The 16,237-nt window shown below is 50.5% G+C and overlaps 1 protein-coding gene across 1 annotated transcript in view; it reads left to right on the top strand.

Moving 5' to 3' along the window:
* LOC128264737 (low-density lipoprotein receptor-related protein 2) overlaps positions 1-14,853 on the top strand; it is a 135,186-nt gene extending 120,333 nt beyond the window's left edge. Inside the window, 8 exon segments of the mRNA XM_053000393.1 lie at positions 41-5,698; positions 5,910-6,121; positions 6,184-6,590; positions 6,654-8,158; positions 8,374-8,686; positions 9,010-11,196; positions 11,791-12,038; positions 12,846-14,853. Coding sequence (XP_052856353.1) covers positions 41-5,698; positions 5,910-6,121; positions 6,184-6,590; positions 6,654-8,158; positions 8,374-8,686; positions 9,010-11,196; positions 11,791-12,038; positions 12,846-13,066 — 10,751 coding nt within the window. The 3' untranslated portion in view covers positions 13,067-14,853.
* Positions 14,854-16,237: the final 1,384 nt, after the last annotated feature.

Below are 16,237 nucleotides of genomic sequence, written 5' to 3'. Positions count from 1 at the left end.
TCCCTAGAGTTAGCCTAACCATCTCCCTTGCCATTGACAGAACCCACCTGTGGCTCCAACGAGTACCAGTGTCGCTCGGGCCGCTGCATTCCCCAGAACTTCCGCTGCGACCAGGAGAACGACTGCGGCGACAACTCGGATGAGCAGGAGTGCGGCAACGTGACCTGCGGCACCTCGCAGTTCGCCTGCGCCAACGGGCGTTGCATACCCAACATGTGGAAGTGTGACAGCGAGAACGACTGCGGCGACAGCAGCGACGAGGGTGACTTCTGTGCGGAGAAGACGTGTGCCTACTTCCAGTTCACGTGTCCGCGGACGGGCCACTGCATCCCGCAGAGCTGGGTGTGCGACGGCGACGACGACTGCTTCGACAAGCAGGACGAGAAGGACTGCCCGCCGATCTCCTGCCTGGCGAACCAGTTCAAGTGCGCCGACCTCCGGCAGTGTGTGGAGGAGTCGTACAAGTGCGACGGCATACCGGACTGCAACGACGGCTCCGACGAGCTGGGCTGCCCCTCGATGGGCCCCAACCAGTGCAATCTGGAGAAGCACTTCCGCTGCAAGTCCACCGGGTTCTGCATCCCCATTGCCTGGCACTGCGACGGCTCCAACGACTGCTCCGACCACTCGGACGAGCAGGACTGCGGCCAGATCACCTGTGCCCAGAACTTCTTCAAGTGCAACAACACCAACTGTGTGTTCAAGGCCTACATCTGCGACGGCAAGGACGACTGCGGCGACAACTCCGACGAGGGCGCGGAGCACGCCTGTGTGCCGCCGCCCTTCAAGTGTCCGCACGGCCAGTGGCAGTGTCCCGGGGTCTCCGAGCGGTGCGTGAACATCACCTCCGTGTGCGACGACACGCCCGACTGCCCGAACGGGTCCGACGAGGGCGAAGGCTGCGACCTGGCCGAGTGCGAGCACCAGGCGGGCCAGTGCTCCAGCTTCTGCCAGAAGACGCCCAACGGAGCGCTGTGCGTGTGTCCACCGGGCTCGGAGATTGGCGAGGATGGCTACACCTGCATGGACACGAACGAGTGCGATCCCCCCGGACTGTGCTCGCAGCAGTGCACCAACACCAAGGGCTCCTACTTCTGCTCCTGCACCGACGGCTACGTGCTGGAGCCCAACAAGCACACTTGCAAGGCCGTCAACCACACGGCCGCCTTCCTGATCATCTCGAACCGCCACTCGATACTCGTGGCCGACCTCAAGGAGCAGGGCCTGGAGCGGGTGCCCATCATAGTGGAGAACGTGGTGGCCACGGCCTCGAACATGCACACGGGCACCATTTTCTGGAGTGACATGAAGCTGAAGAAGATCTCGCGTCTGGATCGCGGCATGGAGCCGCAGGAGATCATCAACACGGGTCTGGACCTGGTCGAGGGTCTGGCCTACGACTGGATTGCCCAGAACCTCTACTGGCTGGACAGCAAGCTGAACACGATTGAGGTGTCCGCGGAGAATGGTTCCAATCGCCTGGTTTTGGTCAGGGAGAACATCACCCAGCCGAGGGGCATGTGCATAGACCCCAGTCCCGGCGCCAGATGGATCTTCTGGACGGACTGGGGAGAGAACCCCAGGGTGGAGCGGATCGGCATGGACGGGACGATGAGAAAGACGATCATCAACACCAAGATCTACTGGCCCAACGGCCTGACTTTGGACATAGCCACCAAGCGGGTCTACTTTGCCGACTCCAAGCTGGACTTCATCGACTTCTGCTACTACAACGGAACGGGCCGACAGCAGGTCCTGGCCAGCAGCCACTATCTGCTGCACCCGCACTCGCTGTCCCTGTTCGAGGACACGCTCTACTGGACGGACAGGCAGCTGAATCGCGTCCTGTCGGCCAACAAGTTCCGCGGCAAGAACCAGACCGTGGTGTCCCATCTCATCAGCCAGCCCCTGTCCATACACGTGCACCACGCCTCGCTGCAGCCCATGACCCCCAATCCCTGCGCCGGCGCCCGCTGCCAGCACCTGTGCCTGCTGAGTCCCAGTGCCCCGGAGGGCTACTCCTGCAAGTGCAAGCCCGGCTTCAAGCTCCTCAGCGAGGGTCGCTGCATCGAGGAGGAGAACCCCTTCCTGATGGTCGTCAAGGGCACGCAAATAGTGGACCTGCCGCTGAACGGAGGCGACGCCCGAGCCGGAGCCCTGGCCCCGGTCATCGGGATTGAGAGCAGCACGGGCCTGGACTTCGATCGCAAGGGCGAGACCCTCTACTGGGTGCAGGGCAGGGAGGACGACGACGAGAACTGCACCATCTACACAACGCCCTACGGCGGTGGCAACAAGACCCTCTTCCTGGGCACCGAGAGCGGCATTGTGGGTGCCCCCTACACCATTGCCTTCGACTGGCTGGGCCGCAACCTGTACATCGGCAACCGGGTGGCCAGCAACATCGAGGCCGTGCGAGTGGACGGCAAGCAGAAGTACCGCACCATTGTGCTGGCCAACGACGGCTATGCCAACTCCGTGTCGCGACCCAAGCAGATCGTGCTGGACCCCACCGACGGCAAGCTCTTCTGGATCGACGAGGGTGTTCTGGAGGTGCCCATTAAGATCGGCAGGGTGGACATGAACGGACAGAACCCCGTAGTGGTCTTCCAGGACTTTGCCCATCCCGAGTCGTTGGCCGTCGACACGGAGAAGAAGATGCTGTACTACAGTGCCAGCAATCCGGCTGTGATCGGTTCCATGGACTACAACGGCGAGGACCACACGACGATCATCATGAAGGACTCCCATCCGATGGCCAAGCCCCGCAGCCTGGGCATCCTGGACCACAGGCTCTACTATCTGGATCCGCTGTACGAGCGCATCGTGAGGGTGGATCTGCCGCATGGCGATAACCCCAAGACCATTGTGGACAACGAGTCCGACCTACGCTCCATGATGATCTACAAGAAGCGCGCCCTGATGCAGCACCCCTGCCAGACGAACAACGGCGGGTGCAAGCACCTCTGCATTCCCGGGCCGGCTGCGACCCGGACCTGTGCCTGCGGCATTGGCTACCGGAAGGAGAACGAGATCAACTGCGTGGCCTACAAGACCTTCGCGGTCGTCTCCCAACTGGACATGATCAGGGGCTACAGTCTGAGCGACAGTTCCGAGGCCATGGTGCCGGTGAGCGGTCCTGGTCATCACATACTCCACGTGGACGTCATGTACCGGGAGCAGTGGATCTACTGGGCCGAGTACAACCGTGGCTACTGGAACGGCATCTTCAGGTCGCGACCCAATGGCACCGATCTGCAGCATGTGGTCAAGGACGGCATCGGTAGCAATGGCATCCGGGGATTGACAATCGATTGGGTGGCCGGCAACATGTACTTCACCAATGTCTATCCGCACGAGAACTACGTGGAGGTTTGCTGGCTGGATGGTAGCAACAGGAAGGTGTTGGTCAAGACAACCACCGATGCGCCACGCGAACTGGCCGTGAATCCCATCAAGAGGCTGCTCTACTGGATCGACTATGGTCAGCATCCGAGGATAGGAAAAGCTCTGCTGGACGGCAGCAAGTGGACGCCACTGGTTACGTCTGGGATATCGTTGCCCCGCGATCTCACCATTGACATGCAAACCCATGACATCTACTGGGTGGACTCGAAACTGGACACCATTCAGAAGATCTCGTTCAATGGCGCCAATCGCAAGGTGATCCGCAGGGATCTGCCCAATCCCATGGGCATTGCGGTCTATCTGAACGACGTCTACTGGGTGGATCGCAACCTGATGACCGTCTTCAAGGCCTCCAAGCACAGTGCCAATGAGACGGCCACCAGGGTGAGGACCAATCTCGAGAAGCTGAGGGACATTGCCATATACAACATCAACAACCAGCCGCAGGACGACACGAATCCGTGTGCCCATTTGGGCAACGGCGGCTGTGACCAGTTGTGCTTCAGTTTTCCGCCCGAGGGCGGAGCCACAGGTCCTTCGGGAAGGAACTTCCGCTGCGAGTGCGCCACCGGAAAGCTGAGTGCCGATGAACGAAAGTGCGAGGTGGTCAACGAGTACCTGGTGTTCGCCACCAGAACCGAGATTCGGGCCGTCAATCTGGATCCCCATTCCACTGAGGTGCCCTTCACACCGCTGACCAACCTCACGAACGTGGTCGGTCTGGACTTTGACTTTGCCGACAACCGGATGCTGTACACCCAAATCCGTCCCTGGGCCAAGATTGCCTACACGAAGGCGAACAAGCCGGGCCACGACGACATCACCGTGGTGCTGAACAAGGGCATCAACCCGGAGGGCATTGCCTACGACTGGACGCAGCAGAAGATCTACTGGACGGATAGCTCGAACAACTCGATCTACGCCATGAACCTGGACGGCGGTGAGCTGGTGATGATTGCCCGCGTGGAAAGACCGCGAGCCATAGTGCTCGATCCCTGCAATGGCACCTTGTTCTTCACGGACTGGGGCAGGTTCGGCACCTCCGGCAAGATTTTCCGCACCACGATGGCGGGTTCGCTGAAGCGGGCCATTGTCGACAAGGATCTGTCGCAGCCAAGTGGCCTGGCCATCGATTACGATGAGAGGCGTTTGTACTGGACGGACGCGGTGCGGGAGAAGATCGAGAGGTCCGATCTGGATGGTCAGAACAGAGAGCTCCTGGTGGCAGCCACCATCTATCCGTTTGCCATCACCGTGTTCAGGAACTACATCTACTGGACGGACCTGCAGCTGCGAGGCGTTTACAGGGCGGAGAAGCACACGGGAGCCAACATGGTGGAGATGGTGAAGCGACTGGAGGACTCACCGCGAGACATACGCATCTACAGCTCCGATCGGCAGAAGTGCAATGTGAACCCCTGCAGGATCAACAACGGGGGCTGTGCCCAGAGCTGTCACCCTGCGCCGAACGGCAAGGCCGAGTGCAAGTGCGACGACAACACCAAGGTGGTCAACGAGGGCAGGATGTGTGCGCCCAGGAACAACACGTGCGAGGCCAGCAAGTTCTACTGCAAGAATGGGCGGTGCATCTCGCGGATGTGGTCCTGCGACGGCGACGACGACTGCGGCGACAACTCGGACGAGGACCCCAACTACTGTGCCTACCACTCCTGCTCCCCCAACGAGTTCCGCTGCAACAACGGACGCTGCATCTTCAAGTCCTGGAAGTGCGATCACGAGAACGACTGCAAGGACGGTTCCGACGAGCTGGGCTGCACCTATCCGCCCTGTGTGGACGGCGAGTTCACCTGCGGCAACGGACGCTGCATTCCCCAGGCTCAGGTCTGCAATGGTGTGAACGACTGCAAGGACAATGCCACGTCGGACGAAACGCACGAGAGGTGTCCCATGAACACCACCTGCCCGGCCAACCACCTGAAGTGCGAGAAGACCAACATCTGTGTGGAGCCCTACTGGCTGTGCGACGGCGACAACGACTGCGGTGACAACTCCGACGAGGATCCGCTGCACTGCGGCCAGCGAACGTGTCCGACCAACAGCTTCCGCTGCCCCAACCACCGATGCATTCCGGCCACCTGGTACTGCGACGGCGATGACGACTGTGGTGACGGGGCCGACGAGCCACCAGACTACTGCAAGTCGGAGGGACGCACCTGCTTCGGCGATCTGTTCACCTGCGACAATGGCAACTGCATTCCGAGGATCTACATCTGCGACGGCGACAACGACTGTCTGGACAACAGTGACGAGGACAACCGACATCAGTGCAGTGAGTATCGTATTTGAGCTAGGGATAATATAAAAAAAAATGTTAATTTAATTAAAACAATTAATATAAATTATTGTTTTGAAAAAAAAAAAAGAATTAAGAAATTTTTTTATTTTACTTTTTTTTTTTTAATTGTTTTTTTTTTTTTTATTATAATACCTGATTTGAACCGCTTAAAAATCTATACATTAACTTCTATTTGCTTTGTTAGATGACCGAAAATGTGATGAGGAAACGGAATTCACTTGTGTGGAGAACAAATCTTGGCAACGGGCGCAGTGCATCCCCAAGAAATGGATCTGCGATGGAGATCCGGACTGCGTAGATGGAGCCGATGAGAATACCACCCTGCACAACTGTGCCACCCAACAGCCTTGCGGCGAGGATATGTTCACCTGTGGCAACGGACGCTGTATCAACAAGGTAAGTCGTTAAGACTTCTTCCAATCCAAATTTAGCTTAATGAAATACTTATACTCCATTAGGGCTGGATCTGCGACCATGACAACGACTGCGGCGATGGCACCGACGAGGGCAAGTTCTGCAACTCCAAGTACAAGACCTGCTCGACGCAGGAGTTCACGTGTCAGAACTTCAAGTGCATCCGGAATCAGTCCAGGTGCGATGGCGAGGACGACTGCGGCGATCACTCCGATGAGGTGGGCTGTGCCAAGGAGAACAACACCTGTCCGCAGGGTCAGTTCGCCTGTTCGAATGGCCAGTGCATCGACTACAGTCTGGTGTGCAACAAGTATCCGGATTGTGCCGACGAGTCCGATGAGCCTGCCCACTGCAACGTGGACGAGTGTGCCAAGGTGGAGATCAATCAGTGCGGTCACAAGTGTGTGGACACACTGACAGGATACTATTGCGACTGCAACGAGGGCTACAAGTGAGTTATAAGCAGGAAAGGAGATTTATTGAGATGTACATTTCAAACCACTCTAATCCACAGACTTCTGGCCGATGGCAAAGCGTGTGCGGATGTGGATGAGTGCCTGGAGCAGCCTGGGGCGTGTTCCCAACACTGCTCCAATACGCCGGGTGGATTCTACTGCAAGTGCGATGAGACCTACTACGAGAGGCAGAACGACGAGCATACGTGCAAGCGAAAGGACAAAATCCCACCGTGGCTGATCTTCACCAACAAGTACTATGTGCGCAACATGTCGGTGGATGGTCACCAGTACAACCTGATGCACCAGGATCTGATGAACGTGGTGGCCCTGGACTTTGACATTCGCGAGGAGTACATGTACTTCTGCGACGTCACGGCCAAGACCATTTTCAGGGCCAAGTACGGAGAGGCGGATGACGAGATGCCGCCGGAAAGAGAGGCTGTCATCAGGCACGATTCGCACGGCCTGGAGGGCATTGCCATCGATTGGGTGGGCCGCAAGCTCTACTGGCTGGACAGGCACTCGAAGAACTTGGACGTGTCCGAATTGGACGGAACCAAGCGCAAGACGCTGAGGAGTGGTGTGGTGGATCCGCGTGCCATCGTCGTACATCCTGGCATCGGCTATCTATACTTCACCTCCTGGCATCTGCAAGCCTACATTGCCAAGATGGGCATGGATGGTTCGAACTTCTCGAGGATCCTCAACTGGAATGATGGCATCGCCTGGCCAAATGCCCTGTCCATTGACTACTTCACGGATCGCATTTACTGGGCCGATGCTCACTTGGACTACATAGCCTATGCCGATTTGGAGGGCAGACATCGTCACACTGTGCTCTCCGGCAGTAAGGTGCCACATGTGTTCGCGCTCAGCCTCTTCGACGACTACATCTACTGGAGTGACTGGAATCTGAAGGCGATAGTGCGAGCCAATAAGTTCCATGGTGCCAACTATACGGTGCTGAGAAATACCACCCATCGACCCTATGACTTGCACATCAATCATCCGCTGAGACAGTTGCCCTACACCAATCCCTGTGGCACGAACAACGGCGGTTGCTCGCATCTCTGCCTGATAGCTCCGCCACCGGAATCCACCTATCTGAACATCGAGGGATACATAGAGGAGGGAGCTCCGATCTTCAAGTGCGCCTGTCCCAATCAGTTCTATTTGGCCAGGGACATGAAGACTTGCATTGCCAACTGTACGGCCGGACAGCATTTGTGTGGCGGACGGGATGAGAAGTGCATCCCGTGGTTCTGGAAGTGCGATGGCGAAAAGGACTGCAAGGATGGCTCCGATGAACCGGCCACCTGTGCCCCGCGACACTGCAGGGCTGGCACGTTCCAGTGCAAGAACACCAACTGCACACCTTCGGCGACAATCTGCGACGGAGTGGATGACTGTGGCGATCGCAGCGACGAGCAGAATTGCGATCTGCCCTGTCCGCTATCCGATTTCAAGTGCAAGTCCAGCGGCAGGTGCATCCTGGACAGCTGGCGCTGCGATGGAGATGCCGACTGCAAGGATGGCAGCGATGAGGATCCCGCCGTGTGCTGTGAGTTTTGAAATAAATCTTTATTCTAGCTACTGCATACTTAAGTTAAAGCTTACAATTTTTTGACCAAAGCTAACCTTAATTTTTTTGGCGCCCAACGTGACCCCATTCTGTATAATTTATTCCATGGCAGCATAGATTCCCAGTCTAATCATCATTGCGATTCAGTTTAAAAGCATTCCAACTTGATTTTTAATTTCGTTTTCAATTTTCAGTCAAGCGCACCTGTGATCCCAAAACGGAGTTCGCCTGTAAAAATGGTCGCTGCATTCCGCAACTGTGGATGTGCGATTTCGACAACGATTGTGGCGACGATTCCGACGAGCCGGCGTACATGTGCCGCCAGAGGAACTGCACCACCGGCTGGCAGAGATGTCCTGGTCAGTCCAACTACCGCTGCATACCCAAGTGGCTGTTCTGCGACGGCAAGGATGATTGTAGGGACAACAGTGACGAGCTGCCGGAGAACTGTCCCAAGTGCAACCCCGACACGGACTTCAAATGCGGCAACAACCGATGCATACCCAAGTGAGTATTGCCACGGGCTTGGGTTTACAGGACACTCTTTGCGATACCATATCCAGAGAGACATTATTTTTATAATGCGACGTTTGAGCTGGATTGAGATTTTACTGAGGCTTAGTCCCTTGAATTTGGCAAAGTGCCTTCATTATCTTATAAATTCAATCCATTGAAATCTATCCGCATTAGCGGGAGATTAATATCAAGTTGTACGACAACCTTTATGGTCTGCCGTTGATGACGAAGTAAACAGCTCAAATAGGAAAAAAAAAATAAATAAATAAATAAAAAAAAAAAACCGTTGACCTCATACATTATTTTTTTTACAGGCAATGGATGTGCGATTTCGCGGACGATTGTGGCGATGCCAGCGACGAAAACGAGGCGGTCTGCAAGGGTCGCTACAGAGACTGCTCCGAATCGGAGTTCCGCTGCGGGAATGGCAAGTGCATCTCCTCGCGCTGGCAATGCGACCACGAGGACGACTGCGGCGACAACTCGGACGAGATGCACTGCGAGGGGTATCAGTGCAAGAACGGCACTTTCCAGTGCGCCTCGGGTCACTGCATCGCCTCCTACTTCCGGTGCGATGGCGACCGCGATTGCCGCGACATGTCCGACGAGGTGGGCTGTCCGCCCAGATTCCCGGGCGGACGCTATTGCCCGGAGTCGCGGTTCCAGTGCAACAACAACCTGTGCGTCTCGCTGTCCGACTTGTGCGACGGCACCGACGACTGCGGCGACGGCAGCGACGAGGATCCCAGTGTCTGCAGCGACTTCAACTGCGACACCCTGCGCCGCTTCCAGTGCTCCAACCACCGCTGCGTGGCCCGCTACCAAATCTGCGACGGAGTGGACAACTGCGGCGACGGCAGCGACGAGAACAACATGACGCTGTGCGCCAGCAAGCAGAAGCCCTGCGACCTGTACACCCAGTACCAGTGCGCCAACAAGCACTGCATAGAGCGGGCCCAGGTGTGTGACTTCTCGGACGACTGCGGGGACGCCAGCGATGAGCTGGGCTGCCACCACACCAGCAGCTGCTCCGAGCAGAACCGCGGCGGGTGCCAGCACCACTGTCACAACCTCACCGACGGCGGCTACATCTGCACCTGCTATCCGGGGTACATCATAGCCGCGGACAACAAGAAGAGGTGCTCGGACGTGGACGAGTGCCTGACCAGGCAGCACACGTGCTCGCATCAGTGCCACAACCTGAACGGCACCTACTCCTGCAGCTGTCGCGAGGGCTTCCAGTTGACGGACGGGGCCAGTGGCGTGTGCCGGGCCGAAAAGGAGGATGTCATCTTGGTCTTTGCCAATGGCCAGGAGATCCGGGGACTGGACCTGCAGAAGCGCGAGGAGTTCGATGTGATAGCCGAGGAGAAGCGGATCGAGGCCCTGGACTACGATGCCCAGCAGCAAATCATCTTCTGGGCGGACAGCTACGACAAGACCATTAAGCGGTCGTACATGGTGAACGCCATCGATGGCCGGGCCAAGATTGGCTTTGCCCAGGACCTGAACATGAAGGGTGGCTCCAAGCCCACGGCCGTGGCCGTCGACTGGCTGGCCTCGAATCTCTACTGGACGGAGATGGACCGGACGGGCTCCAAGCCGAGGGGTCGTGTGATGGTGGCCAAGACCGATGGTCGCTATCGGCGGGCCATTGTGAACGCGGGACTGGAGGTGCCCACCTCCATAGCCGTGAATCCCCAGCTGGGCAGGATCTACTGGTCGGATGCGGGATCGGCGCCCAAGATCGAGGTGTCCTGGATGGACGGCTCCAAGCGCAGGCCGCTGATCACCGAGCAGATCCGCCATCCGGCCGGGCTGACCATCGACTACTCGCAGGATCACATCATTTACTGGGTGGACACCAAGCTGAATGCCATCGAATCGATGCGGGCCGACGGCTCCCGGCGCAAGGCCATTGTCAAGGGTGACCAGCTGAGGCATCCCGTCTCGCTGGATCTCTTCGAGTCGAACATGTTCTGGATGACCAGGGACACGGGCGAGCTGGTGCGCCAGGACAAGTTCGGGCGTGGAGTGCAGGTGGTGCTGCATCGCAACCTCGTCAATCCGTCCGGCCTGAAGGTGTACCACGACAAGCGGTACAACACCTCGCTGCCCAATCCGTGCGGCAACTCCACCTGCTCCCACCTGTGCCTCCTGGTGCCCGGCGGCCATCGGTGCGCCTGCCCCGACGCCTCTGGTCCGCCGCCCTCGCACCGCAGCACCGCCGAGGTCATCTGCAATGCCGCTGCGGAGCATCCGCGTCCGGCTCCGCGGATCTGCCCGTGCCAGAACGGCGGCCTCTGCAAGGAGGACGCCCAGGGCGAGCTGATCTGCGACTGCCTGGCCGAGTTCCGCGGCGAGCACTGCGAGACGAGCACCACGGGCGCCTTCGGGCATGGCGGCGCCAATGTCACCGCCGTCGTGGTGCCCATCATGGTCATCCTGCTGGTGATGATGGCCGCCGCCGGGGCCTGGTACGTCATCCGCAAGCGACCGTTGTAAGTATAACGCAACCCCAAACGCAAACCCCCAAACCCCAACCCCAACCCAAAAAAAGGGTATACCCCAATGGCAAAGTCATCAAATTGAGTATTTTCATTGTACAATGTATGTAAGAGGTGCTCTAGAAATCTCTGACTGTAATTTTAAAACCAATTTGTATCTTGAGTTGTCCTCCTTAAAAATTTTTTTTCTTAATTTTTTTTAAGGGACTTAAAACAAGTTATAAAAGTTAGAAAGTTAAGCTTTAACAATTCAAGGTTCCCAAAAAAGGGGCTACCGCAAAGGCAAAGCCATCAAAATGAATATGTTCATTAGGGTCCTACTCCTCCTTCACTTATGGTATGCGCTTGGCTGCGCTTAAGGCACAAGAAGATAGGTCGAAAGGCGAAAATTTAAATTGAGAATGAAATATTTGGTTTTACAACGTTTTTTTTTAACAGTTTATTAATTTTGTTTAACAATTCGTTCCAATAAATAGTTAGTCTTCATAAATTTAAACTTTCCAATCAGGGTAACCCTTCTTAACTTATCCCAACAGTATCCCCCAGTAATAATATCCATTTTCTAATCCTTTTTTTTTATTTTTTTAGCGGCAAACTGGCTCGCATGCCGGCGATGACCTCGTCGCAGAGCGTGACCTTCCGCCACGGGTCGAATGTGGAGTTCAGCGAGAGCGGATTCCCCGGAGCATCTGCGCCGGGAGCTGGCGATGTGGCGCCCATCGAGGGCTACAACCTGCAGACGGTGAACGCGAACAAGGCGCGCGACTTTGCCAATCCGATGTACGATGCGGTGCAATCGGGCACCACCGCCGATCCGGGCATGGGCAACGGTTCGGGTGAGTCGAACTATCTATATATTTGTTAATGATTGTCCATAATTAGGTCCTTAGCATAAGTGATGGGACAACTAGGCTTCGCATTGCAGGCATTGCATATTATTGTCTTCTTGCCAGGTTTTAATATTTTTCAATACTTCTTTTAATGTAAAAAAAACTAATTTTTATATTTTGTATCCCAAAATAGTTTTTTGCATATAAATATAATTAAATATATTCATTATCTTATGTATTTTATATTTTAATATTTATCCCAGAATATATATTTTCATATAACTACAATTGAATATTTTAAATATAAAACAGGTTTTAGTCTATTTATCGTTTTACAACATAATTTAATATGTAAATGTCAAATAAATAATAATATTTACAAAAATAATATTTTTAATATATTTTTTTTTTTTAATGTATAGAAATGAATTTTTATATTTTTTATCCCAGAATATTGTTTGCATATATCCTTAGTGTAAAAATGTATATATAAAATAAACTTGAAGTCCGACTATTTTTGTATTTGTTTAAAGCAATATTTTGTATAAACAAATTTATTAAAAATAAATTTAAAGTCTGACTATTTAAATTTGTATTTAAAAGCAATAATTTGTAATAAGATAAATTAAAGATCTCTAATTATTCAAATTTAAATTTTGTTATTAAACAAATGTCAAATTTGTATTGATATAAATTCAATAAGACATTTATTAAGATTAGATTAAAAAAATTTTAAAATAATATAATAGTTTTAATTTTTTATAAAAACCACAAGTGACTAATTCTCGACTATTTTTATTTTCTTTTAATTAGGCATCTACGATGTGCCGGGCGAACCGTCGGCCAAGGGCAAGGCCATGGGCCACCATGCGGGCGGATCCTTCACGGAGCCCGCCTCGGCGATCATCGCGCCCAGCAGCATCACGCACAAGGCGTCGCCGCAGCTGCAGCTGCGCACCAGGGAGCTGGACCCCTCGGCGGACACCGGCAAGGACACGCAGTTCCTGGTGGAGGAGGACAAGTCCGAGTGCTGATATCAAGCCCGTCAATCGGCTGCCGTTGCGATGGCGGCCGTTGCGATGGCCAGTTGCCGCCAGCAGCGTCGTCAGCAGCAGCAGCATCAGTCGGATAATAGCTATCCACTGCAGACATAACACAAGCTGGTCAAGCAGCGGAAGGAGCAACAACAGCAGCAGCAACAGCAACATCAGCAGCAGGGACAGGGACGCTCTAGTAGTAAACATCACAAATCCTGGCAGGTAGCCACCGCTGGCAAGGTCACCACCAAGGTCTAGCCTTGCCCCCAAAAGAAAACACACATACACACCACCCACGGAGAGGGAGAGGAGCAATACGAGAAGAGGCGGAGGCAGCGGTGGGGGACGGCAACAAACATATCCAAAAAAGAAACGTGCATACGTGCAACCCCCACAAGAGAAAACCAACTAAAAACAAAAAAAAACTGTTGCAATTATTATTAAATAAAACGTAAAAATTAATCTATAAATGTACACGAAAACACTAAGAGCCACACACACAGCAATTTTTGTAAAGCCAACTTTTTGTAGCCTACCATAATTGTTTTTTTTTTTTTTTGTATTTGTGTGAAACTAATGTTTTTTTTGCTAATCAACATACTTTTGCGCAAAAAGAGAATTGTAAAAAGCAAGCAAAAACGATAAACGATACAAAATTATGGCAAAAGGTATATTTTTTTGAAAGCTAAATGACAATATTAACTATATGTATGTATGTATATATATATATATATACATATATATATATATATATATATATATATATATATGTATATATGTATATGTAGCCAAATCGGAAAACAAAATATCTATATGTATACACAAGGCAACTAAGGGACAATTCCCAGCTAGGATTTCTATATATTTTCTAAAAAAAAGAACAACAAAAAAAGCGAGCTAAAAAATATACAACAAAATATATACTATATGTGTAAAACTAAATGTAACAAAGCGAAAGAGAACACTTTTGTGCTAAAACCAGGATACAAAAACAAAAACAAAAAAAAAAGCAAGCAAGCATTCCCCACACATATATCTATTTATAATAATTAATTTAATTATTTATTCGAACACACACAGAGAGACAGGAGCCAGGAAAGTGCTAATAATCCAGAAGAATAGGGGCTTTTCGAGATTCAAAATTCGCAATACATTCCAAAAATGAAAATTTGCAAAAACCCCCTCGCCACGCCCTCCCCGCCCACACTGTGCAGCAAAGAAAAGCGAAGCTTTTCCTTTCTCCCTTTTTTTGTTTGGCTCTCGCGCAAGCCAATATGCTTTTCTATTTTTTTTTTCGGTTTGTGTGTGTGTAGTTGAAACTTGTCGCGCGTGTTTTTTTACACAACAATATATAAATATTTTATTTTTTAATTATATCATCGATTTATGAATTGTATTATGATTTATGATTTATCTTTCTCGTCGAAAGTCGTAGTAATGTGTGCGCATTTTTTTTTCATTTTCGTTCTTTGTGCAAAATCTGTGCTTCCCTTCATTTAAGCGTGTTTTAGCATAAATTTTAGTGAAAGATGAAAGAAACTAAAGCTGTATACGCCAATCGGGCCATATACAACGCTATATGTGAAGTTAATTGTATATTTAATGTCAAGCTACATAATGGATAACGAAAAACCAGAACATAATAAGAGTAAAACTACAAATGAAATGAAAAACTATTTGTTGAAAGAATAAACCTTTTTTTTATTATTATACATACGGGGGGAAAATTGTAAGATGAAGAAACCTAAAACATTCAATAAAGAAAAATAATAAAAAATGTAAAACACACAAATTAAAAGTTAAGTAGGCATTTATCATGTTTTTCGAGGCCTGCTAGCAGATAATGTCTGATTCCATTTGGTAAGTTTTGTATGGTTGTTACTGGTTGGGTGAATAAGCATTTTTTTGGCAATTTATTGACTTATTCACCTATGTAGTACATTCCATCTTTTGACCATTACTTCTCAGGGTTTTGACACAGAAACCGATTTTTTAGATGTTTTGTTAAATAAATAATCAAATAAAAAATTCCTAATGCGTCCTTTCGTTGTAACTTGGCCAAAATTAGAGGTATAGCCATAAGAGTGACTGTTTTGGACAGCTGGCGACCTATACTAACCATCCACAATCGCTTAGAACAATTAATTTGGTTTTGATAAAAAAACAAATTTTCAAAAATGTTCTTTTTTTGGCTAGCGATATTATGTCGTTTTTTGAGGGCTGGCGATATTATCTTGTTTTTCTGGGGCTGACGATATTATGTACGTTTTTTTTTTATTGACGAAATTGTGTCGTTTTTTTGTGGCGGACTTATGTCGCTTTAAAGCTATAAAAGTATTTCCTCCAATAAAAAAAAAAAAGTCACCCCAGTAAAAGTTTTTATTTTTATTAAACATATTTTCTTACAGCGGTTGGGAGATCAGGATCGGACGGAGAAGTTCCCATGGATAGTTGCACACACACATCTTGTGTCGCTTACAGGATTTTCCAGGACTTACCAACGTCGGCGTCGTGCTAACAACTCACCAACTAACTATACTTAAACATTTCCTATATATAGTTTATGCTAACAAATTATTCTAAGTCTTTGAAATATAAACATATAACATATACTTTATCATATTTAACATACTTAATCTTAAATACGAATAAATAAATATTACATAAGAATAATGTTTTTGTTGTGTTTGTATTTTGGGGCTAAAATGGGTTATTTTTACTATAGAATTAATATTGTAACATAAGCAGCATTTTAAAATATCGGTTTTTTTATTAAAACCAAATTAATTGCGATTGTAGATGGGTAGTATAGGTTGCCAGCTGTCCAAAACAGTCACTCTTATGGCTCTATCTCTAATTTTGGCCAAGTTACAAAAAAAGGACGCTTTAGGAATTTTTTATTTGTCAAATCTCCGAAGAACCCAAAAAAAGCACCTAAAATACAGGTTTTTGTATCAAAACCTTGGGAAAAAATGGTCACCAGATGGAATGTCATACATCGGCGAATTCGTCATTAAATTGCCAATCAAATGGCATTCTCAGTTAAAAATTTTTCAGATTTTGAAATTTTCGTAAAAAATGATGATGTACCCCCTTATCAAAAATGCAAAAATTGGTCATAACGTTAATTCTTCAAAAGTCTATTTTGAAAAATCGGGTTTTCTTATT

The sequence above is a fragment of the Drosophila gunungcola genome, unplaced genomic scaffold (genome assembly GCF_025200985.1).
Source record: "Drosophila gunungcola strain Sukarami unplaced genomic scaffold, Dgunungcola_SK_2 000077F, whole genome shotgun sequence".
Taxonomy (NCBI): Eukaryota; Metazoa; Arthropoda; class Insecta; order Diptera; family Drosophilidae; genus Drosophila; species Drosophila gunungcola.
The sequence above is the reverse complement of the archived record's forward strand: the minus strand, read 5'-3'. Positions and strand labels throughout refer to the sequence as shown.